Below are 24058 nucleotides of genomic sequence, written 5' to 3'. Positions count from 1 at the left end.
TGCATCATCTCTGAATGAACACAAACATGGACATCCTCTACTGTATGTGTGTTGGGGGCCTCATATCAGGTGGTGGATGCTGTCTGTTTGGTGGTCCAGTGTTTGAGAGATCTTGGGGGTCCAGATTAATTGACACTGCTGGTCCTCCTACAAGGTGGCCTTCCTCCTCAGCTTCTTTCAATCTTTCCCTAAGACAACAACAGGGGTCAGCTGTTTCTGTCCATTGGTTGGGTGCAAATATCTGCATCTGACTCTTTCAGCTACTTCTTGGGTCTTTCAGAACCAGTCATGATAGATCCCTTTTTGTGAGCACTCCATAGCCTCAGTAACAGTGTCAGGCCTTGGGCCTTCCCCTTGAGCTTGATCCCACTTTGGACCTGTTGCTGGGCCTTCTTTTCCTCAGGCTCCTCTCCATTTCTATCCCTGCAATTCTTTCAGACAGGAACAATTATGGGTGAGAGTTTTGACTGTGGGTTGGCAACCCCATCCCTCACTTGATGCCCTGTCTTCCTGCTGGAGGTGGGTTCTATAAATTCTCTCTCCCTACTGTCCCAATCTCCTATTTCCTGAGGTTGCCTGTTTACATTCTTTCTGCTAGCCCTCAGGGCTTCATTTCTTTTCCCTCACCCAATATCAGATCAGGTTCCTCTTTCACCATCACCTCCCCACACTCCCCCAACCCCTGTCCACTTTTCCTCCCCCCCCCAACTTGTGATTGCTTTCTTCTCTCTCCCAAGTGGGACTGGGGTGTCCTCACTTGGGCACTTCAGCTTGTTGAGCTCTGAACTGCATCTTGGGTATTCTGTACGGGTTTGTTTTATGGTTTTGTTTTGTTTGGCTAGTATCCACTTATTAGTGAGTACATACAATGCATGTCCTTTTGGGTATGAATTACCTCACTCAGGATATTTTCTAGTTCCATTCATTTGCCTGCAAAACTCAGGATGTCCTCGTTCTTAATAGCTGAGTAGTACTCCATTGTGTAAATGAACCACATTTTCTGTATCCATTCTTCTGTTGTGGAACATCTGGGTTGTTTCCAGCTTCTGGCTGTCACAAACAAGGCTGTTATGAACATAGTGGAACATGTGCCCCTGTGGCATGGTGGGGCACCTTGTGGGTATATTCCCAAGAGTGGTATTGCTGGGTCTTCAGGTAGATCTATTTCCAGTTTTCTGAGGACCCTCCAGATTGATTTCCAGAGTGGTTTTACCAGTTTGCAATCCCAGAAGCAATGGAGGAGTGTTCCTCTCTCTCCACATCCTTGCCAGGATCTGCTGTCACCTAAGGTTTTGATCTTAGCCATTCTGGTTGGTGTAAGGTAGAATCTCAGGGTCATTTTGATTTGCATTTCTCTGATCACTAAGGACTTTGAACATTTCTTTAAGTGCGTCTCAGCCATTCCAGATTCCTCAGTTGTAAATTCTCAGTTTGGTTCGATACCCCATTTTTTGATTGGGTTGTTTGGTTTTTTTTTGGTGATTAACTTCTTGAGTTCTTTATATATTTTGGATATTAGCCCTCTATCAGATAGGGGGTTAGTGAAGATTTTTGCCCAATCTGTAGGTTGCCGATTTATCTTTTCGAGTATGTCCTTTGCCTTACAGAAGCTTTCCAGTTTCATGAGATCCCATTTATCAATTGTTGATCTTAGAGCATGAGCCATTGAAGTTCTGTTTAGGAAATTTCCCCCTGTGCCAATGTGTTCAAGACTCTTTCCCACTTTCTCTTCTATTAGATTCAGTGTATCTGGTTTTATGTTGAGGTCCTTGATCCATTTGGAGTTGAGTTTTATAGAAAATAACAAATATGGGTTTATTTTCATTCTTCTACATACAGCCAGTTAGACCAGCACCAAGCTGCTTTCTTTTTTCCATTTTATATTTTTGGCATCTTTGTCAAAGATCAAGTGACTGTGTGTGGTTTTATTTCTGGGTCTTCAATTCTATTCCATTGATCAACATGTCTGTCTCCATACCAATACCATGCTGTTTTTATCATTATTGCTCTGTAGTAAAGCTTGAGTTCAGGGATGGTGATTCCCCTAGCTGTTCTTTTATTGTTAAGAACTGTTTTCCCTATTTTGGGTTTTTTGCCTTTACAGATGAATTTGAGAATTGCTCTTTCGATGTCTTTGAAGAATTTTGTTGGGATTTTGATAGGGATTGCATTGAATCTATAGATTGCCTTTGGTAGGATGGCCATTTTTACTATGCTAATCCTGCCAATCCTTTAGTATGAGAGATCTCTCCATTTTCTGAGATCTTCAATTTCTTTCTTGAGAGACTTGAAGTTATTGTCATACAGGTCTTTCATTTGTTTGGCTAGAGTTATCCCAAGACATTTTATACTATTTATGGCTATTGTGAAGGGAATTGTTTCCCTAATTTCTTTCTCAGCCTGTTTATCCTTTGTATAAAGGAAGGCTACTGATTTATTTGAGTTAATTTTATATCTGGCCACTTTGCTGAAGTTGTTTATCAGCTGGGAAAGTTCTCTGGTAGAATTTTTGGGATGGCTTATGTATACTATCATATCATCTGCAAATAGTGATACCTTTATTTCTTCTTTACTAATTTGTATCCTCTTGATCTCTTATCCTTTGCTGGATTTGTGGAGAGATACTGTGTAAATTTGGTTTCATCATAGAATATCTTGGTTTCTCCATCTATGGCAATTGAGAGTTTTATTGGGTATAGTAGCTTGGGCTGGCATTTGTGTTCTCTTAGGGTCTGTATGACATCTGCCCAAGATCTTCTAGCTTTCATAGTCTTTTTAAGAAATCTGGTGTCATTCTGATAGTCTGCCTTTATATGTTACTTGACCTTTTTTCCTTACTGCTTTTAATATTCGTTTTGTGCATTTAGTATTTTGACTATTATATGATGGGAGGAATTTCTTTTCTGGTCCAGTCTATTTGGAGTTCCGTAGGCTTCTTCAGTATTCATGGGATCTCTTTCTGTAGGTTAGGGAAGTTTTCTTCTATAATTTTGTTGAAGATATTTACTAGCCCTTCAAGTTGGGAATCTTCACTCTCTTCTATACCTATTATCCTTAGGTTTGGTCTTCTCATTGTGTCTTGGATCTCCTGGATGTTTTGGGTTAGGAGCTTTTTGCATTTTGCATTTTCTTTGACTGTTGTGTCAATGTTTTCTATAGTATTTTCTGCACCTGATAGTCTCTCTTCTATCTCTTGTATTCTGTTGGTGATGCTTGCATCTATAACTCCTCATTTATTTCCTAGGTTTTCTATCTCCAGTGTTGTCTCCCTTTGTGATTTCTGTATTGTTTCTAGTTCCATTTTTAGATCCTGGATGGTTTTGTTCAATTCCTTCACCTGTTTGTCTGTTTTTTCTTGTAATTCTTTAAGGAATTTTTGTGTTTCTTCTTTAAGGGATTCTACCTGTTTACCTACTCTGTATTTCTTTAAGGGAGTTATTTATGTCCTTCTTAAAGTCCTCTATCATCATCATGAGATGTGATTTTAAATCAGAGTCTTGCTTTTCCAGTATGTTGGCGTATCCAGGGCTCACTGTGGTGGGAGAACTGGGTTCTGATGATGCCAAGTAGCCTTGGTTTCTGTTGCTTATGTGCTTGCCCTTGCCTCTTGCCATGTGGTTATCTCTGGTGTTAGCTGGTCTTGTTGTCTCTAACTGTGGCTTGTCCCTCCTGCAAGCCTGTGTGTCAGTACTCCTGGGAGACCAGTTCTCTCCGGGAAGAACTTGGGTATGGAGAGCTGTGTCACAAGGTCAGCTCTAAGATGAAACAGAAACCAGAAGGATCCTGTCCCTGGCTGTTCCTTGGTTCTTGCGGTCTGATGGCTTTGGGCGCGTCCCTCTTGGGCCAGGAATTTGAGTAGAAGTGTTGGTCTTACCTGTGCTCACAGGTGTATCTGCACTCCAGGGAGACCAGCTCTCTCCTGAAGGTATTTGGGTATGGAGTGCTATGGCACAGGATTTGCTCCCAGCACAAACGGAAACCTGGAGGAACCTTTCCTCCTTTTTAAAATTATTAATTTGTATGTATATAGGTGATTTGTCAGCATATGCCTATGCACCACTGTGTTCCTGGTGCCCTTAGAGGCCAGAAGGGAATATTGTAGTCTCTTCTATAACTTCTATAACTGGAGTAACAGATAGTTGTAAGCCACTGTGTGGTTGCTGGGAATCCAAACCAGGTGGCTCTAAAATAATACCAATGCTCTTAACTGCTGAACCATCCCTCCAAGCTCCTATTTCTACTTCATTTTCCTACCTAACTGCCCTGGCTAGAACCAACATGGAGGAACTCAAAAAATGAAGCAAAAAGACACTATCTTGTCTTGTTCCTAATCTTAGAGAGAATATGTAATCTTTCACATTTAAATGTGATATTGCCTGTATCTGCAGATGCCCTGTATCAAGCTGAACAAGTTCCCTTCCAATCTGTTTGGCTAGCAGGTGGTGCATGCCTTTAATCCTAATACTTGGGAGACAGAGGCAGGCTGATCTCTATGAGTTCGATGCCAGCCTGATCTGCAAAGTGAGTTTCACGACAGTCAGAGCTACACAGAGAAACACTGTCTCAAAAAACCAACCAACCAACAAACATCCTAGATTGTTCAATGCTTTTATTATAAAAGGATATAGATTATCCATTTCTGTTCTATTTTACAACATTATTCTACCAATATTGTATATTATACTAATTTGATTTAGCATACTTAACTAGTTTTGTAACCCCAGAAAAATAACCTCCTTAGTCTTTAGTTGTTCTACATAGTTATAAAAATGAATATTGGCTTAAATTTAGTATTTGAGAACTCTAGATGGTAGAATAACAAGTTATCATTTTGTTTAAGAGATAATGCCTCAGAAATAAAAGGTTATTATTATTATTTATTTCTATTTTATTTTAATTCAAGCTATCCATATCCACATAGGGATCTTTTTCTATGCAGCACTGGCTGCCCTGGAGCTTTCTATGATCACAGACTGGCCAGCAAGAGGGTTCACTGGGTAAAGATACTTACTGTACAAGCCTGGCAACCTGAGTTTGATCCCTGGACCCTAAATAATGGTAGAGTAACTAGCTACATAGAGCTGTCCTACTTCTATGTCCAATGTCATAATATGCCATTGCATGTGTGCTCTGGTCCATACACACACACACAGACACACACACCATGCACATACATAATAAATAACTTGAAAATATCCAGATGTGGTGGCACACACTTTTTTTTCTTTTTTCTTTTGTAAATCCATACACTGTAGCTGTCTTCAGATATACCAGAAGAGGGAATCAGATCTTATTACAGATGTTTGTGAGCTAGTGTGGTTGCTGGGAATTGAACTTAAGACCTCTGGAAGAACAGTCAGTGCTCTTAACCACTGAGCCATCACTCCAGCCCTGTAGTGGTATACACCTTTAATCCCATCACTTGGTAGGCAAGGTAAGTAGATCTCTGTGGGCTTGAGGCCAACCTAGTCTACACAGTTCCAGATAGCCAGGGCTGCACAGTGAGACTCAAAAATAAAAGCAAAGAAGCAAACAAAGAAGAGGGCTGTACAGATGGCTCTGTGGTTAAGAGCAATAGCTACTCATCCAGAGTGTTCTATTTTAGCACCCACATGGGACTTCACAACCATCTGTCCAGGGGATCTGATACCCTCTTCTAGTTTCCATGGGGGCACTTCATACAAGTTGTGCACAGACATACATGCAGGCAAAACACTCATATACACATATATAATAAAAAAAATAAGGGGCTGTAGAAATGGCTCAGTGACAGGCTCAGTTCCTAACATCCACAGGGCAACTCACAACCATCTACAGCTCTAGTTCTAAGGGATCGCACAACCTTTCTCAGCCTCCTTGGGCCCAGCTTGCACATGGTGTTCAGGCATACATGCAGACAAACCAACCATACACATAAAACAAAAATAAAATCTCAAAAAAATAAATTAATGTTTTTAAAAGGTGGAAGATCAAAGAAGATTCCTAACATTAACCGCAAGCCTCTACATGCACATACAAACATGTGCACTTACACTCAAGCAAATACATACAATGTATACTTAACACACACACACAGACACACACGAAAAATAAAAGGAAAAAAGACGAAGTTGACAAATGTCTTTTAATGCTGTAGTTTGAGTATATCATTTCTCCAAAACTCATGTTGAGGTTTTATTGACATTCTTAATAATATTGGGATCTAGGTTCTTTAAGAACATGATGAGTACAGAGCCCTCTTGAATGGATTAATGTCTGTCTAGAGCAGTGGTTCTCAACCCTCCTAATGCTTTCAACCCTTTAATACAGTTCCACAAATGCTGACCCCAACCATAAAATTATTTTCATTACTACTTCATAAGTGTAAGTTTGTAACTTTTATGAATTGTAATGTAATATCTGATGTTTCTGAGGGTCTTAGGTGACCCCTGTGAAAAGATGAGTTGACTCTCCAGGGATTGCCAACCATAGGTTGAGAACCACTGGAATAGATCGTGGACTTACCCCTTCCTACACTTTCTTTTTGCTCTTCTCTAATATTATCTTTAAACTTTGTATATCTTTTTATCTTTTTTTCTCTTTTTGTTGTTTTTGAAACAGGGTTTCCTGGCTATCCTGGCTGGAACTTACTATGAATATTGAACTGGCCTCAAACTCACAGAGATCTGCTTGCTTGCCCCCCAAGTGCTGGAATTAAAGATGTACCCAAAAATTAAAAATCAAAACCAAAGAAAAGATATTTAGAGCCCACCTCCAGCAGGAAGACAGGGCGTCAAATGAGGGAGAGGGGGGCCATCCCACAGCCACAACTCTGACCCATAATTGTTCCTGTTTGAAAGAATTACAGAGATGGAAATGGAAAGGAGCCCGAGGAAAAGAAGGTTCAGTGACAGGCCTAAAGTGGGATCCAGCTCAAGGGGAGGTCCCAAGGCCTGACATTACTGAGGCTATGGAGCGCTTATAAAAAGGGACCTAGCATGATCGCACTCCGAAGACCCAAGAAGCAGCCAAAAGAGTCCGATGCAGATATTTGCATCCAACCAATGGACAGACCCCTGTTGTTTAATTAGGGAAGGCTGAAAGAAGCTGAGGAGAAGGGTGATGCTATAGCAGGACCAGCAGTCTCAATTAACCTGGATTCCCGAGATCTCTCAAACAGAGCATCCACCACCTGATATGAGGCCCCAACACACATACAGTAGAGGATGTTCGGATCTGTGTTCATTCAGAGATGATGCAACTAACCCTCAAGAGACTGGAGGCCCCGGGGAGTTTAGAGGTCAGGTGGGGTGGGGAGGGTGGGGCCATCCATGTGGAGACAGGAGCGTGGGGAGGAGGTGTGGAATATGGAACAGTCTGAGGGTGGATGGGGGGAGGGGAATAAAATATGGAGTAGAAAAAGAAATAAATTAATTAGAAAAAAAAATCCTTATGCCAGTACCAAATACAGAAGTGGATGCTCACAGTCATCTATAAGATGGAACACAGGGTCCTCAATGGATAAGCTAGAGAAAGCACCCAAGGAGCTGAAGGGATCTGCAACCCTATAGGTGGAACAACAATATGAACTAACCAGTACCCCCAGAGCTCGTGTCTCTAGCTGCATATGTAGCAGAAGATGGCCTAGTCGGCCATCATTGGGAAGAGAGGCCCCTTGGTATTGCAAACTTTTTTTTTTGGTTGGTTTTTCAAGACAGGGTTTCTCTGTATAGCCCTGGCTGTCCTGGAACTCACTTTGTAGAACAGGCTGGCCTCGAACTCAGAAATCCACCTACCTCTGCCTCCCAAATGCTGGGATTAAAGGCATGCCCCAATACAGGAATGCCAAGGCCAAGAAACGGGAGTGGGTGGGTAGGGGAGCAGGGCGAAGGGAGGGTATAGGGAACTTTTGGGATAGCATTTGAAATGTATATAAAGAAAATATCTAATAAAAGAGAAAGAAGAAGGAAAGAAAGAAAGAGAGAGAGAGAGAGAGAGGAAGAGAGGAAGAGAGGAAGAGAGGAAGAGAGGAAGGAAGGAAGGAAAAAAACTCCTCAATACAAAAGATAACTAACAGTGGATAAAAGCTTGACATTCTTTTCTTCATTTTGTATCCCTTTTTTACTTTGTTTCAGATTTTAACTCTACACACTGACATGTTAATCATTGAAACCTAGCTTGCCTCATCCCTCTTTTAACACTGAAAGCAAAGAGTATTCTACCAATAACTTTTCCAATGTCTAGTTCCCAGAAAGGATCCTGAGCCGGGCGGTGGTGGCGCACGCCTTTAATCCCAGTACTTGGGAGGCAGAGGCAGGCAGATTTCTGAGTTCGAGGCCAGCCTAGTCTACAAAGTGAGTTCCAGGACAGCCAGGGCTACACAGAGAAACCCTGTCTCGAAAAAAACAAACAAAAGAAAGAAAGAAAGAAAGAAAGAAAGAAAGAAAGAAAGAAAGAAAGAAAGAAAGAGCCAAACACTGTCCTTAACCTGCAGTCACCTGGTATCCAGAAATAGCAAAGCCTCTCTGTCATATCACCCTATGATAAAAAACAAAATATGACACTCCACCCCTAAATAGGACTAGAGACAGAATATCCTCTCAGGTGATAAGAATTTGTCTGAAGCCATTTTACTATACCAGAATTGAGACAATGGTCAGCCAGCCAGACCATAGCATGACTTCATTATTTATACATTCCTCTTGCCCCTTGGTGCCTGTCCCAGTTCTTCCTCTATTTAAACTCATACTATTACACAGATGGCCTGAAATGTTTAATTTATGTCTTCTTCAAATGTCTATTTTGATTAAAACCCTTTGTCTTTTCTCCATGAAAATTCCTTTCTTTGAGGCAAATGGACAATATAACATGTTAGGACATACCCTGAATCCCATGTCATGTCTTTGACTCTAGTTGTATTAATATGGTGATAAATTAGTAAATCAAGAGAAACAAAAACAGGCTGGAGAGATGGCTCAGCTTCTTGGCCATGGCATTCCCCTGTACTGGGGCATATAAAGTTTGCTAGACCAAGGGGCCTCTCTTCCCAGTGACAGCCAACTAGGCCATCTTCTGCTACATATGCAGCTAAAGATAAGAGCTCTGGAAGTATTGGTTAGCTCATATTGTTGTTCCACCTATAGGGTTGTAGACCATTTACACAATGGAGTACTACTCAGCTATTAAAAACAATGGATTTATGAAATTCTTGGGCAAATGGATGTATCTGGAAGATATCATCCTTAGTGAGGTAACCCAATCACAAAAGAAGTCACATGATATGCACTCACTGATAAGTGGATATTAGTCCAGAAACTTAGAATACCCAAGATACAATTTGCAAAACACAAGAAAATCAAGAAGAGGGAAGACCAATGGGTGGATACTTCATTCCTCCTTAGAATAGGGAACAAAATACCCATGAAAGGAGTTACAGAGACAAAGTTTGGAGCTAAGACGAAAGAATGGATTTGTTTTTTAAGAAGAAATAAAAACTAAGACTTATAAAAACTTTTAGGAAATATGTTATTTTTAGTTCAAATTAGGCAAATAAAATTCCTCAACTTATGTTCTGCTTCAGGAAACAGAATTAAATTCTTTGAATCAATTTTCTAAGAGTTTTTTTTTTTCTCAATCTAAACAAAAACACAAAAGAGAAACAGTTGTAAAAAAAAATTAAAGACTTTAATACATGTCATATTTTATCCAAAAAGTGAAGAAGGAGAAGGAATGGGGGGAGGAGGAGAGGGAAGGGGGAAGAGGAGGAGAGGGGAGAGAGAGGAGGAGGGAGCAGGAGGAAAGAAGAGGGGGAGGGGAAGAGAGGAGGAAAGAGGAGGGGGAAGAAGGAGGAGGAGGAGGAGGAGAAAGAAGAGGAGAAAAAGGAGAAGAGAAAGCATACCTCTTTGAAGAATCTACTGAAGATAGCTAGTCCAAATTCTCTTTGTTCCTCTTCAATGGTAACTTCGTACTCTGCCTGATTGGAGAGATTAGGAAAAAGACGAAGTTTAGTTATGCTATGTACAACCGTGTTTCATAATGCTTTAAATTATCTGACCTATAAACTCATATAGCACACTCAGAACCAGAGAGCAGCAGTTCTATGGATTACATTTAAATAGTTCTCCGAGAATGTAAGAACAATACTGGGGTAAAAATGTCAATGAGGGTAGGTGAGTTAATCTCTATTGTCAACTTGACTGGATTTAGACCCACCATGGAAATATATCTCTAGATATTTCTATGAAGGTGTTCTCAGAAAGGATAAACCAAGTAAGAAAGACCTACTCTAAACATGGATGGTACCATCCCACAAGCTGGAATCCCTGGCTGCATAAAAACAAGGAGAGGGGCTGGCAAGATGGCTCAGCAGGTAAGAGCACTGACTGCTCTTTGGAAGGTCCTGAGTTCAAATCCCAGCAACCACATGGTAGCTCACAACCACCTGTAATAAGATCTGATGCCCTCTTCTGGTGCGTCTGAAGTCAGCTACAGTGTACTTATGTATAATAATAAATAAATCTTTAGGCCAGAGTGAGCAGGGCCAACCGGAGTGAGCAGAGGTCCTAAAAAAAAAAAAAAAAAAAAAAAAAAAAAAAAAAAAAAAAAACTTCAATTCCCAACAACCACATGAAGGCTCACAACCATCTGTACAGCTACAGTGTACTCATATAAATAAATAAATAAATCTTAAAAAGAAAAAAAAAAAGGAGAAAGCAGGGCTAAAGAAATGGTTCAGCAATTAAGCACATTTGCTCTTCTTTCTGAGGACCCAGGTTCAGTTTTCAGAACCCACATGGGAGCTAAAAATAACCTGTAACTCCAGTTCCAGAGGAACCATCTTCTGGCCACCAAGGGCATCAGACACACATATGGCATACATCCACATAAACATGCAGGTATTCACATTTAAAATAAAACAGTTTTTAAAGGTGAAAGCCAGGTGAAGAGCAGTACTCATCTCTTGCTGCTTTTTCATATTAAAAAATTACTCACCAGGAGCCAGGAAGGTTGTGCATGTCTGAAACCACAGCAATCAGGAGCTGGTGGCAGAAGGACTGCTACAAGTTCAAGGCCAGGCCAGGCTACATTGTGAGAGCCCTAACCTACAAAGTGAGGTCCAGCTAGTGTGGGTTACAAAGTGAGACCCTATCTCAAAAATCAAAGGAAGGAGAGAAGGAGGGAAATATAACATCAAGACAACTACCAACTCTGTCAGGCCCAGATTTTAATATTCAAAAGTATAAAATTGCACAGCACAGTCCTGAGATGAATCACTCACCACTGCATCCAAGAATTCAATGCACCTTTTTAGATCTGGTTTTGTATCACAGAATTGTCTAAAAAGAAGTCTTCCAATTGGCTGTTTGTCGCAAAGACTGCTAAAATCCTTTTCTGGGTAAAAGGGAGAAACAAACATAGTAGTTACTACCCACTAAATGCTGTTCTGAATCTACACTGTTTTCACTTAACAAAATGAAAGTGAAAAATAGTATTTGTATTATTATTTTTAAACTACTGTTCTGTTTACTAGTTTAAATTGCATTATCACACATTTAAAAGACACAAGCAGGGGCTGGGAGAGATGCCTGAGTTGGTAAAGTGCTTCCTACACAAGCATGAAGATCTGATTTTATATACCCAGCACCCACATAAAAACCTGGGCATGACGAGTTAATCCCAGGGCTAAAGAGGTTAAAAGAGACAGATTCCAGGGGTTCACTGGCCAGATAGTCTAAGTGAAGTGTCAAGCTCCAAACTCAGTGTCTTACTGAGGGTTTCTATTCCTGCACAAACATCATGACCAAGAAGCAGTTGGGGAGGAAAGGGTTTATTTAGCTTACACTTCCATACTGCTGCTCATCACCAAGGAAGTCAGGACTGGAACTCAAGCAGGTCAGGAATCAGGAGCTGATGCAGAGGCCATGGAGGGATGTTCCTTACTGGCTTGCTTCCCCTGGCTTGCTCAGCCTGCTCTCTTATAGAACCCAAGACTACCAGCCCAGAAATGGTCCCACCCACAAGGGGCCTTTCCCCCTTGATCACTAATTGAGGAAATGCTTACAGTTGGATCTCGTGGAGGCATTTCCTCAACTGAATCTCCTTTCTCTGTGATAACTCCAGCTATGTCAAGTTGACACAAAACTAGCCAGTACAATTGACCCCTTGTCAACTTGACACACAAACACATCACTAGTAAGCCTCAACTCTTAATTTCTTATTCATCCCCAAGATCTAAACAACTTTAAAAGTTCCACATTCTTTACATATTAAAAGTCAATCCCTTTAAAATGTCTAATATCTTTTAAAGTCCAAAGTCTTTTTACAATTAAAAGTCTCTTAACTGTGGGATCCACTAAAATATTTTCTTCCTTCAAGAGGGAAAATATCAGGGCACAGTCACAATCAAAAGCAAAAATCAATCTCCAACCGTCCAATGTCTGGGATCCAACTCACAATCTTCTGGGCTCCTCCAAGGGCTTGGGTCACTTCTCCAGCCATGCCCTTTGTAGCACACATGTCATCCTCTAGGCTCCAGATGCCTGTACTCCACTGCTGCTGCTCTTGGTGGTCATCTCATGGTACTGGCACCTCCAAAACATGCATGACCCCCTCAGTTCTGGGCCGTCAATTGCATCTGAGGCTGCACCTTCACCAATGGCCTTCCATGGCCTCTCATAGTGCCGAGCCTCAGCTGCTCTGCGTGACCTCTTCATGCCTTCAAAACCAGTACCACCTGGGTAACTCTTACACATTACCAAGTCCAGCCACAGCACAAGGTACAACCTTTGCTATATCTGGAACACAGCTCCGTGCTCTCAGAAAACACTTCCCAGAAGATGTCACCTCAATGATGCTTCTTAATCACCACTAATTTCTTAGCTCCAGCAAACCAGCATCAATAGTCCCAGTAATGCAAAGTTTTTGCTTTAGTAGTTCTGGTATCTTGTTAATCACAGCTGATTCTTCAGCCCCAGCTAACCAGAACCACAGAATCTTCACAATCAGACTAGCAATGGCCCTGAAAAAAGTCTTTAATTTTCCCTCTGAAATTTCACAAGCCAGGCCTCCATCTTCTGCACTGTTCTCAACATTATCTTCCAAGCTCTTACACAACATCTGACAGAGCTCTTAACACCAAATGGATCTTCTAGCCCAAACTTCCAAAGTTCTTCTACAGTCCTCCCCAAAACATGGTCAGGTTGTCACAGGAATACCCCACTATGCTGGTACCAATTTGTCTTAGTCAGGATTTCTATTCCTGCATAAACATCATGACCAAGAAGCAAGTTGGGGAGGAAAGGGTTTATTCAGCTTACACTTCCATACTGCTGTTCATCACCAAGGAAGTCAGGACTAGAACTCAAGCAGGTCAGGAAGCAGGAGCTGATGCAGAGGCCATGGAGGGATGTTCCTTACTGGCTTGCCTCCCCTGGCTTGCTCAGCCTGCTCTCTTATAGAACCCAAGACTACCAGCCCAGAGATGGTCCCACCCACAAGGGGCCTTTCCCCCTTGATCACTAATTGAGAAAATGCCTTACAGCTGGATCTCGTGGAGGCATTTCCTCAACTGAAGCTCCTTTCTCTGTGATAACTCCAGCTGTGTCAAGTTGACACAAAACTAGCCAGTACACTTAGTGAGAGACTCTGTCTCAAAAAACCTAAAGTGGAGATTGATCAAGGAAGATACCTAATATTGCTGTCTAGCTTCCACATGCACATATACAAATACGTAAAGACACATACACACACAAATATACATACATATATACATACATACATACATAAAACAAACAAAACGGGGGCTGGTGAGATGGCTCAGTGGGTAAGAGCACCCGACTGCTCTTCCGAAGGTCCGGAGTTCAAATCCCAGCAACCACATGGTGGCTCACAACCATCCGTAACAACATCTGACTCCCTCTTCTGGTGTGTCTGAAGACAGCTACAGTGAACTTACATATAATCAATAAATAAATCTTAAAAAAAAAAATTAAAAAAAAAAAAAAAAACGGGCAGAACTGATTGCAGTGGCACATGCTTATAATCTCCTCATTCTTGAGGTTGAGGCAGGAGGACTATACAGTCAAGGCCAGCCTGGGTTACACGATGAGATCCTCTCCCAAAATAAAACAAGCAAACAACCAATTGACCAAGCAACAGGCAGAGCCAAAGACACCTAGAACGTGTAAGGCTTTGTAAAACTTAACTTGAAACAGAGTATTCCTCTCCAAAATGAAATATATAGTAGATAAGCCCTATGGGAGACCATCCACAAGGAATGCAGGAGCATAAAAGGATCTTTCTACTACTGCACCTACCCTAGTTTCTAGACTAAACTGCTTATGCAGCAATGTACTAAATAAGAATTTTAAAAAACCTCTCTCCATCCTGATTGTTGATACGTTTTATACTTGCAAATAAAATTTAAAATAATTATGATTATTTGTGTTTGTTCTTCTTTATAATTTGTGATTTTAAACTTTCCCTTTTATTGTTATTTGCTTGTTTTTTTCTTTTCCACAGAAAATATCTTATCTCAGCCTCTCCTTACCTTAGTGATATTGTTCTGAGAATAAGGCTCTGATGTTCCAGCATTGGGTCAAGAAAAATATAAAACAAAAACATTATGTCTAGAACAAGTCAACCTTCAGCAAGAAAGCCATGTTCAGCAGCAGCAGAAGGCAAATAAGAATAAAGTCTAATAAAATATAACAGTGAAACTCATTACTTTGTTTTAGTTTTGTTTGTTTTGTTATGAGACAAGGTCTCACTATGCAGTCCTGGTTGACCTATAACTTCCTAGTAGCCCACGCTGGCTTCAAACTGACAGAGATACACCTGCCTCTGCCTCCTGAATGTTGGAAATAAAGACGGGGACTACTGTATTGGCCCATTATTTTGTACACTAATTAAAAACAAAGGAATAGAGGGAGAGAAGGGGAAAGGAAAGGAATGGAATGCAGGGAAGGGAAGAGAAGGGATGGATGAGGAACAGGAGCAAGGCCAGCTGCTCTCCTAGCAGTAGCTATGCTGGTTGTTTTTTTGTCAACTGGATACAAATCTTCCTAGACATATCTAGAAACAGGGAATTTTTTCTTTCAGATTTATTTTATGTTTACGAATGTCTGGAAGTCAGAAGAGGGCACAGAATCCCCTGAAATTGGACTTACAGATCAAAATTTGTGAGTCAGGCTGGAAAGATGGCTCAGAGGTTAAGAGCACTCACTGGTTGCTCTTCCAGAGGTCTGAGTTCAATTCCCAGCAACCACATGGTGGCTCACAACCATCTGTAATGGGATCTGACGCCCTCTTCTGGTGTGTCTGAAGACAGCTACAGTGTACTCATATAAATGAAATAAATCTTTAAAAAAAATAAGTTTGTGAGTCACGGTGTGGGTGCTGGGAATTGAATCTAGGTCCTCTGTAAAAGCAACCAGTGTTCTTAACTACTGAGTCATCTCTCCAGTCCCAGGAAGAGAGAATCTTAATTGAAAAAATATCTCATAAAATTGGTCCATGGATAAATCTGTAGGCCATTTCTTGATGAATGATTGATATGGGTGGTCCCACCTCTGGGCAGCTGGTCCTGGGGTATAAGTGAAAGCAAACAGAGCCATAAGCAAGCCAGTCAATAGTTTTCCTCCATGACCGTTCCTTTATTTTTTACCTTCAGGTTCCTATCCTGAGTTCCTGCTCTGACTTAGCTGGTTTCCCGAAAGTAACTCTAAAGCTGGAGAATTAAGGTAAGTGAACAAACCATAACAAATCCCTCCAGTAAAAAGTTTATTAACATCAAGTAATTCTGGAAGTCTAAGCCATTCCTGTTTTAGATCATTGGGTTTAAACACGGAAATATCTAGGCAAGGGAGTTAGGGATCAGGCTCAATAGGCAGAGTGCTAATATAGCATGCACAATGCCCTTAGGTTTTATCTCTATCATCATATACACCGTATACGGCAGTACATGACCATAATTTTAGCACTTGAGAGGTAAAAGCAAGATCAGAAGTACAAGATCATCCTTGTCTACATGGCAAATTCAAGTCAGCCTGACCTATATAAACACATGCCTTAAAAATAATTATCTAGGGCTGGTGAGATGGTTCAGTGGGTAAGAGCACTGACTGCTCTTCCAAAGGTTCTGAGTTCAAATCCCAGCAACCACATGGTGGCTCACAACCACCCATAATGAGATCTGATACCCTCTTCTGGTGTGTTTGAAGACAGCTACAGTGAACTTATACTAATAAATAAATCTTTGGCCGGAGCAAGTAGGGTTGGCCAGAGCAAGCAGAGGTCCTAAGTTCAATTCCCAACAATCACATGAAGGCTCACAACCATCTGTACAACAAAGTGTGTACTCATATACATAAAATAAATATATCTTTTAAAAAATTATCTAAATAAAACACTGAATTGTGAACATTTATTCATTTCTTTTTACAAGTCACCATTTAACTCTCCAAAGTCAGTTCAAGAGGAACTCTGTCCCCTCCTACAGGAGAAGAACTGAAAGGTACCCTGATATGTCCGCACGCACGCACGCACGCGCACTCTCTGAACAAGAAGTTCATTGCTGAGACTCAACACTACCTTTTCCTCTCCACTCTCCTATTTTCCTGATACTGTCTGTGGTTGGTTTTAACAAAGAGGCCAAAATCATCTTTAGAAGCATTCTTCTGACAGTTATTCCTCAGTCTGAGTTCTGGCTGAGTCTGCTCCTGTTGTGGTTGTTTCTCAGCCCCTTTAGAGAATCCCTCTGAGGTGTAGAGAACAAGAACTCTGTCTTCACTCCTCAATCGGGTCTACAATGAAAAGGCTTGTCTTTGACCTATATTCTCTTGAAGTATTTGGAGGGTACTACCTCATACAGATTGCATTCTCAATCCACAGCACTTTCACCATTTCACAGTTCACATTTTCCCCTAGGAGGACACCATGTGTTCCCCCAGCATTTCCTTCAACACACTATTGATTCCTCTTAGTAACCTAACACAGGCTGAGGCCTATCCAGGGTAGTGAGTGCAAAGATTGTCACTTTCCCCTCCTAAGTTATTTGGACAGCAGTCTCAGAAGGCAGGAAATCTTTGAAAGTGGGCAGCCTTAGATCTCTGGCTTTCAAGTGTCAGGAAGCAGACAAACCAAAAGAACAGAAAAGGAACTAGGTGTGGTCACGGTGTCTACTTTACATCAGCTTTGGTACTCGGACTTAGGTCCAATGCATTTCCAGCCCAGTGGATAGTTCACAACTGCTTGTAACTTCAGCTCCAGGAGATCCAACACCCTCTTCTGGCCTCAACATGCACTGCACTCTTGGGCACAAAGCCATACACAGACATATTTTTTAGATTCATTTGTTTTTAATTAAGGTGTATGGGTACTTTGCCTGCACATATGTCTGTGCACATGTGCACAGGGCCTGAGGAGGCCAGAAGAACATGTCTGGATCTGGAGCTGCAGACAGTTGTGAGCATTCATGTCAATGCTGGGAACCAAACCTGGGTCCTCTGCAAGAGCATCCAGTGCTCTTCACCACTAAACCAACCCTGTAGCCTCAATATATACTAGTTTTTATTAATGAGAAAGTCAGCAATCACCTTTCATAACTGCACTCTAGAGTCTCCATTACGCACAAAAGACTAATGAAGTTATATGAAAATTTTATCAGAAAACTTCTGAAGCAAATATAGAACTGAAGTGGTAGTGCCATCTAAGTAATGATGCAGTGTCAGACCCCCTCCAGACATAAGGAAGCACTACTTACTCACCCATGGAAAGTCTTAATTCAGTGCACATGCTCACTGGGGGAAACTTCAGGAGCTCTCTCCATTTTTTACTACGACCAGTCTGTTTGTTAAATCCTGTAAAATTTGAAAAAATAAGGATTTAGATTTCAAATTGTGTTGTGGTTTTGCTTTTGAGACAAAATCTCACTATGTAATTCAGATATGCCTTGAATTCTGGATCCTTCTGCATTAACTTCATGTTAGGGTCAGTCATACAGCTATATCATTATACCTAGCCAAAAAAAGGAGGGGGGGGAGAATTGTTTGTTTTCTTTTCTTTTCTTTTTTTTTTTTTTTTTTTTTTGAGACAGGGTTTCTCTGTGTAGCTCTGGCTGTCCTGGAACTCACTTTGTAGACCAGGCTGGCCTCGAACTCAGAAATTAGCCTGCCTCTGCCTCCCAAGTGCTAGGATAAAAGGCGTGCCACCACGCCCAGCGGAATTGTTTCTTTACTAAATTATTATCAATGTGATATTTACATTTCATAATAAAATTATCCTATTGTTAATACTACTTTGGGTACATAAGATAAATATAAGTTTGTAATAATTTGTCTCAGAACTATACAAAAAAAAAAAAAAATCAACAAAACCAGGAGCTGGTTCTTTGAGAAAATCAACAAGATAGATAAACCCTTAGCCAGACTAACCAGAGAGCACAGAGACAGTATCCAAATTAATAAAATCAGAAATAAAAAAGGAGACATAACAACAAAATATGTCTTAAAATAATTATTTTGTTTGTTGAATATGAACAGTTGAAAATATCAAAATCATGTTCTACAAACATCATGGAAATATTATTGATAATTTTTCTCACTGTGCTTAAAATTAGTATTTTCTTAATGGTTAACTTCAAAGAGTTTTTGCTATTTTGAAGTTTTTAAAATATACTTACTGATAAAATAATTTCTCTCCTAGAAACATTGATAATCTTTATTACTGATAATCTTTTTTATGTAAATTGATTGTTAGACAATGTACACAGACATATAATGCATTTTAAATACTCTATGTCAGGTGGTATTATATAAGGGCTTTTGAATTTATTTCTTAATGATTCATTTTTAATATTTTATGCTCTTTTACTATGCTTAACTCCCAAAGAATATTTTGTATGTTTTGAAACAATTTAGTATTCAACATTAGATATGGGATCCTCAGTTTTGAGTAGTATTAAATATTCATTAATGATATTTTTAGGGTATGAGAGGATATGAATATAAAAGTTGAACAAATTTTTATGCATTATTTGATTCTCAAAATACTCAATATTATATGTTTGATGTACAAAATGCATTTAAATAATAAAAAAATTTAAGAAAAAAAAATGAAAATTGATACAAGTTCTAGGTTGTCCTATGTATTCAGGAATATTTATGCATATGCATATACGTGTATAACAACAATTAATAAAAAGTGGCCATGGATTTGAAAAAAACTTGTCTCAAATAGATATGAGCTTAGTGAAGTATAAAATTCCGCAGTCTCCATTTCCATATTTGTAAACTAGATCCAACATGACACAGTATACCCGGCTACTTATAAACATTGGTTCAGCATTATTAAAATTATTAAAATACATTTATATACCTACCATGTTTCAAACACTTTCAAAGCACTGGGAATGCAATGGCCAATTAAAAAACAAAACAAAACAATGAGCTGGGGGAGAGAGGTCAGCTGTTAACGATGCATACTTCTCAGGTAGAGGACCTGAACTTTACTTCCAGCACCCACATTTGGTAGCTCACACCTGTAACTTCAACTCCAGGAGATCTATTATCTTCTGGCCTCTACAGACACCACACACAACCACACACACACACACACACACTCACACAGGCACACACACAAAGACAAGGGGAAGTAGGGATACACACACAGTATTTTTTTAATCTCTTAAGTAGAGTCTGGGGTGGAAGTAGAATTCAGTGGTGAGAGCACATACGTGTGGATGCCCGTGTTTCATCTCCAACGACAAAAATAAAGCCCACCCTCTATATTCTTTTAAAAAATTTTTTAGATTTTTAAAATTTTATTGTATATGTATCATTTTTTTGCCTGCATTTATGTATGTGCACCATGTGCATGCCTGGAATCCATGGAGGTCAGAAGAGGGTGTCAGATCCTCTAGAACTGGAATTATGGAAGGTCATGAGCAAGGCAAAACTGGATGCTAGGAACCAAATCTAGGTTCTCTTGCAAGAGAAACAAAAGTTCTTAACTGCTGAGCTATCTTTCCAGCACCCCCACTCCCATATCCTAAGCAAGGGAGAGAATATTATAAGCCACACAATAGAAATAATTAGATAATATTATGGTTAACAGTATGAAATAAAATTGAAGGGAAAAGGTGGCAGATGCCATTGAGACTAGGTAGCATTTAAGGAGGCCTCCCTATAAGGAGGATCACATGCACACAGACTTGAAGAACATGGGGTAAGAACATAGTGTCGTAACATAGCTTTAACTGTCAACTAAGACTCAGAAAACTGGGAGGAAGAAGTCTACATTTCCTTGAGCTCTAGTGAGCTCTGTCTGCAATGCAGTGGCTTGAAAAACTGTGAGATATATCAAATGTAGCTCTGCTCCAACAGACGAGGCTGGTATAGGCCCAAGGGCTCTTTTAGTCATCTTGTGCTCCTCACATACTCTACTGTAAATCTTGAGACTAGAAGCTCTGAATTCAACAGCCCACTGCCCAGAGCATCTTATGTTAACATGTTAAAAACACTCATTACTTTCCCTCACAAATTCAGCCTTAAAAAATAAATAAACATTTAATAAGCACTTGCCAGTGCTGTAGCAGCAGCCACATCCCTAATGTCCAAAGGCCCCACCACACAGACTAGAGCCATCGTCCAGCATAGATAGCATTGGTCTGACTTTCATAGGTATGCCCAAGGAGGACAAAGTTGCCACTGAGTGTAAGTCCACTGCTTGTTCTGGTGTTCATGGACAGGTAACCTTCTCTGGGATCTCAGTCTCCGGCTTCCAGAAAGATTGCTACTGTGGAATTTAAATAGGCTTACTTACTCATCTAGCTAGATGCCAAGCCCATGAACAGGGCTCAGTATTCCTTGCCTCCTTTTATAGGGCATGGGTTTCCCACATCTCTGAAATACCTCAATCTATTTCCTAAACAAGTGAGGGAACAAGTTTAGATGGCAGGCTTTGCTTGTCTCTCCCCGAATCCCCGTTTCTCTATGGTGCTGGGGATTTAATCAGAGCCTTACACAGGTTAGTCAAATGTTCTACCTCTGATACACCCAACTTCTAGTTTTTAATTTCTATCCCTGCCACTCAAGTTAAGATCAGTCAGTGAAGGGCTGAGAACCAAGCCCTCGAATTTGTTCTTTGACTTCTCACGCGCATGTGTGCGTGTTACCCATTTGTCTTTGCTTCACACGGCTGAGATTATAAGCACCATGCCCTGGCTTTTTGCATGAATGCTGGTGATTGAACCCAGGTTCTTGTGGGGTTTAAAAGTATCTACACCATTATAATAAAACCTAATGTAATATTCCCTGTTCTCAGACACTGTAACTAGATATGAAGGCAGAAAGAAGAGAAAAACCTAAAGTTGATTATATTTTATTTCCATTAAGAAATCCCTTCAAGGGAATGGAGAGGTGGCTCAGCAGTTAAGAGCACTGACTGCTCTACCGAAGGTCCTGAGTTCAAATCCCAGAAACCACATGGTGGCTCACAACCATCCGTAAGGAAATCTAATGCCCTCTTCTGGAGTATCTGAGAACAGCTACAGTGTACTTACATATAATAAATAAATAAAACTTTTTAAAAAAAAATACTGTTTTGAATAGAAAAAGTAAGAATGAGTGGGAAGAGAACCAGGTCTTGGTTTTCTCTTAAGGCAGTTAGGAAAGACTCAGAGGTATGCACTTGCTTCTCTTTCAGTAGAACATTGGACTATTCGTGTTGTTTCTCACTCCAAATTCCAATTAGTCCTTGAAGGGGATTTTTAAAAAAATATTTATTTATTTTATGTATATGAGTACACTAGCTGTACAGATGGTTGTGAGCCATCATGTGGTTGATGGAAATTGAACCCCCTCGATCTGGCCAGAAGATTTATTGATTTATTTATTATTCTACGTAAGTACACTGTAGCTGTCTTCAGACACACCAGAAGAGGGCATCTGATCCCATTACAGATGGTTGTGAGCCACCATGTGGTTGCTGGGATTTGAACTCGGGCCCTTCGGTAGAGCAGTCAGCGCTCTTAACCACTGAGCCATCTCGCCAGCCCCTCAAAACAGTATTATTTTGAATAATAGTATTAATTCAAAAATACTGACAGAGTAATGTCTTTTCTTTCATTTGTTTGTTTGTTTCTTTGATGATAGCTCTAGTCTCCATAGTTCTACTATAGTAGAACTCATAGTCTACTCCATAGTCTACAGAGCCTAGACTGCCATTGTACAGAGGATCTTCCTGCTTCAAGCCTCCTCTTGCTGCTCCTTGCTCACAGGGGTTTCAAAGCCCTTAGTTTGGTATCCAATTCTGGACACCACTCACTATAATTTAAGAAATTTCTGACAGTGTTTCTTGTTAGGGCTTCCCATATTGAAAATAGTTATATTGTCCAATTAAGATTCTTCTCCTGGGGCTGGTGAGATGGCCCAGTCGGTAAGAGCACCCGACTGCTCTTCCGAAGGTCTGGAGTTCAAATCCTAGCAACCACATGATGGCTCACAACCATCCGAGATCTAGACACTCTTCCGGTGTGTCTGAAGACAGCTACAGTGTACTTACATATAATAAATAAATCTTTAAAAAAAAAAAAATTCTTCTCCTGAAAATCACTTGGAACATAAATGGACTTGTGGTTTTTTGTTTGTTTGTTTGAGGGTTTTTTGTTTGTTTGTTTTTGTTTTTTGAGACTGTGTTTCTCTGTGTCGCCCTGGCTGTCCTGGAACTCACTCTGTAGACCAGGCTGTACTCCAACTCAGAAAACCACCTGCCTCTGCCTCCCGAGTGCTGGGATTAAAGGCGTGAGCCACCAAGCGCCACCACTGCCCGGCTAAAATCAATTTTTAAAAGGAACAAACAAAAAGAAAAATCAAAAACATCTGTTACTCACTTGTTTTTCTCAAAGAATATACTTCACACTCTGTGAGGTGAACACACTGAAGCTTCTTAATAGCGTCTACTTCCCAAGGAACCTTTGCCTGGGTAATCAAGAAACCCTAGAGAGTGTGCAATGCATAACTTTCCATACTCTGTCTTTCAGATTAGCAGCGCTGAGAGTGAGATGGAATTCAATCAGCCCCTAGTGCCTGTTAGGCTAGCGCTACTGTTTCAAATCACAACAAAAGTTAGCCCAGGATCACTGGCTGACACCCGCTAAGCTGCAGCTCCAACCCAGAATTGGTTCCAGTAGAATCAAAACTCCCTTATTAGACAATAAGGTCCCAAGGAATCAGGATTCTCTCTAAGATTAAAGCTCCTAGGAGGCGCTACCTTCGGGTAGTCGGGGAGCCCGGGGTGCACCCACCTAGACGGGCCTTCAGCAACAGATTGTTGGCCATGAAGTTCTCGAGTTCCATGATCGCTGTCCTGCGCCGTCGCTGCCGCGGTTTCCGACGTCGAACTTTTCGGAGTTGAGGCAATGGAGACTGGGAAGGCTGCGGGGGAGGAGATCCTAAACCCGCGGCAGCAGCCTCGGGGCATCCCTTGTCCTTTGGGGAACGCGGCTTCTGGATGGTGGCCCTCCGCGACAGCGACCGCCTCTGTCGCTTCTTCCTCCGCCTCCTCCGGGGTCGCCACAACTGCCACCAGGAGCGCTGCCGTCGTCGCCGTCGCCGTCGCGATCGCCGCGGAGATGGGACACGGGTAGGCTCGCTACGGGTTCCAGCTCTGTTGCTGTCCCGGCAAGGGGCTTCCGCTATCGGCGCCGGCGCGCGGTAGCTCGAGCTCCTCTCAGCATCATCGCCCAGGCCCAGGGCGCGTAACTCTCTCCTCAGCGCCCGGTCCTGGGCGGCACTCAACCTTCGCCGCGCCCTACCCTACCGAGGAGCTTACAAACTCGAGAGCGATCTCCGGCGGCGACCGCGACGGCTCCAGCAGCCGCAGCGGCAGCCGCCAGTTAACTCGCAAGACTGCTGGGCCCCGGCTAACGGTTTTCCTCCAGAGGGAGCCCGAGAGCTCCCCTCGGGGCGGTGTCTGAGGATACTGTGGCGGCTCTCGGGACACTACAGGTCCCATAAGGCCCAGCGCCAGGAAGTCGAAGAAGTGTGGCCTCCTGGGAGTTGTAGTCTTTAATCCAGTAAAC

General features: G+C 41.3%; 1 protein-coding gene across 2 annotated transcripts in view; it reads right to left on the bottom strand.

Annotated features, from left to right (window-relative positions):
- The window catches only part of Grk4 (G protein-coupled receptor kinase 4), a 111326-nt gene extending 87396 nt beyond the window's left edge, over positions 1-23930 (bottom strand). Inside the window, exons 1-4 of one of the 2 annotated variants that reach the window (XR_002377918.3) lie at positions 23282-23930; positions 17745-17837; positions 11258-11370; positions 9878-9952 (exon numbers count right to left, since the gene is read on the bottom strand). Coding sequence is in view for 1 of the 2 variants with exons in the window: in XM_021162143.3 (XP_021017802.1) it covers positions 9878-9952; positions 11258-11370; positions 17745-17837; positions 23282-23333 (333 nt within the window). In the remaining variant the exon portion in view is untranslated. The remainder of the gene's footprint in view (positions 1-9877; positions 9953-11257; positions 11371-17744; positions 17838-23281) is intronic. The other variant, XM_021162143.3, reaches the window with a different exon arrangement.
- Between the last annotated feature and the right edge of the window lie 128 nt (positions 23931-24058).

This window comes from Mus caroli, unplaced genomic scaffold (assembly GCF_978045245.1).
Source record: "Mus caroli unplaced genomic scaffold, Mus_caroli_1 scaffold_4, whole genome shotgun sequence".
Lineage (NCBI taxonomy): Eukaryota > Metazoa > Chordata > Mammalia > Rodentia > Muridae > Mus > Mus caroli.
The sequence above is the reverse complement of the archived record's forward strand: the minus strand, read 5'-3'. Positions and strand labels throughout refer to the sequence as shown.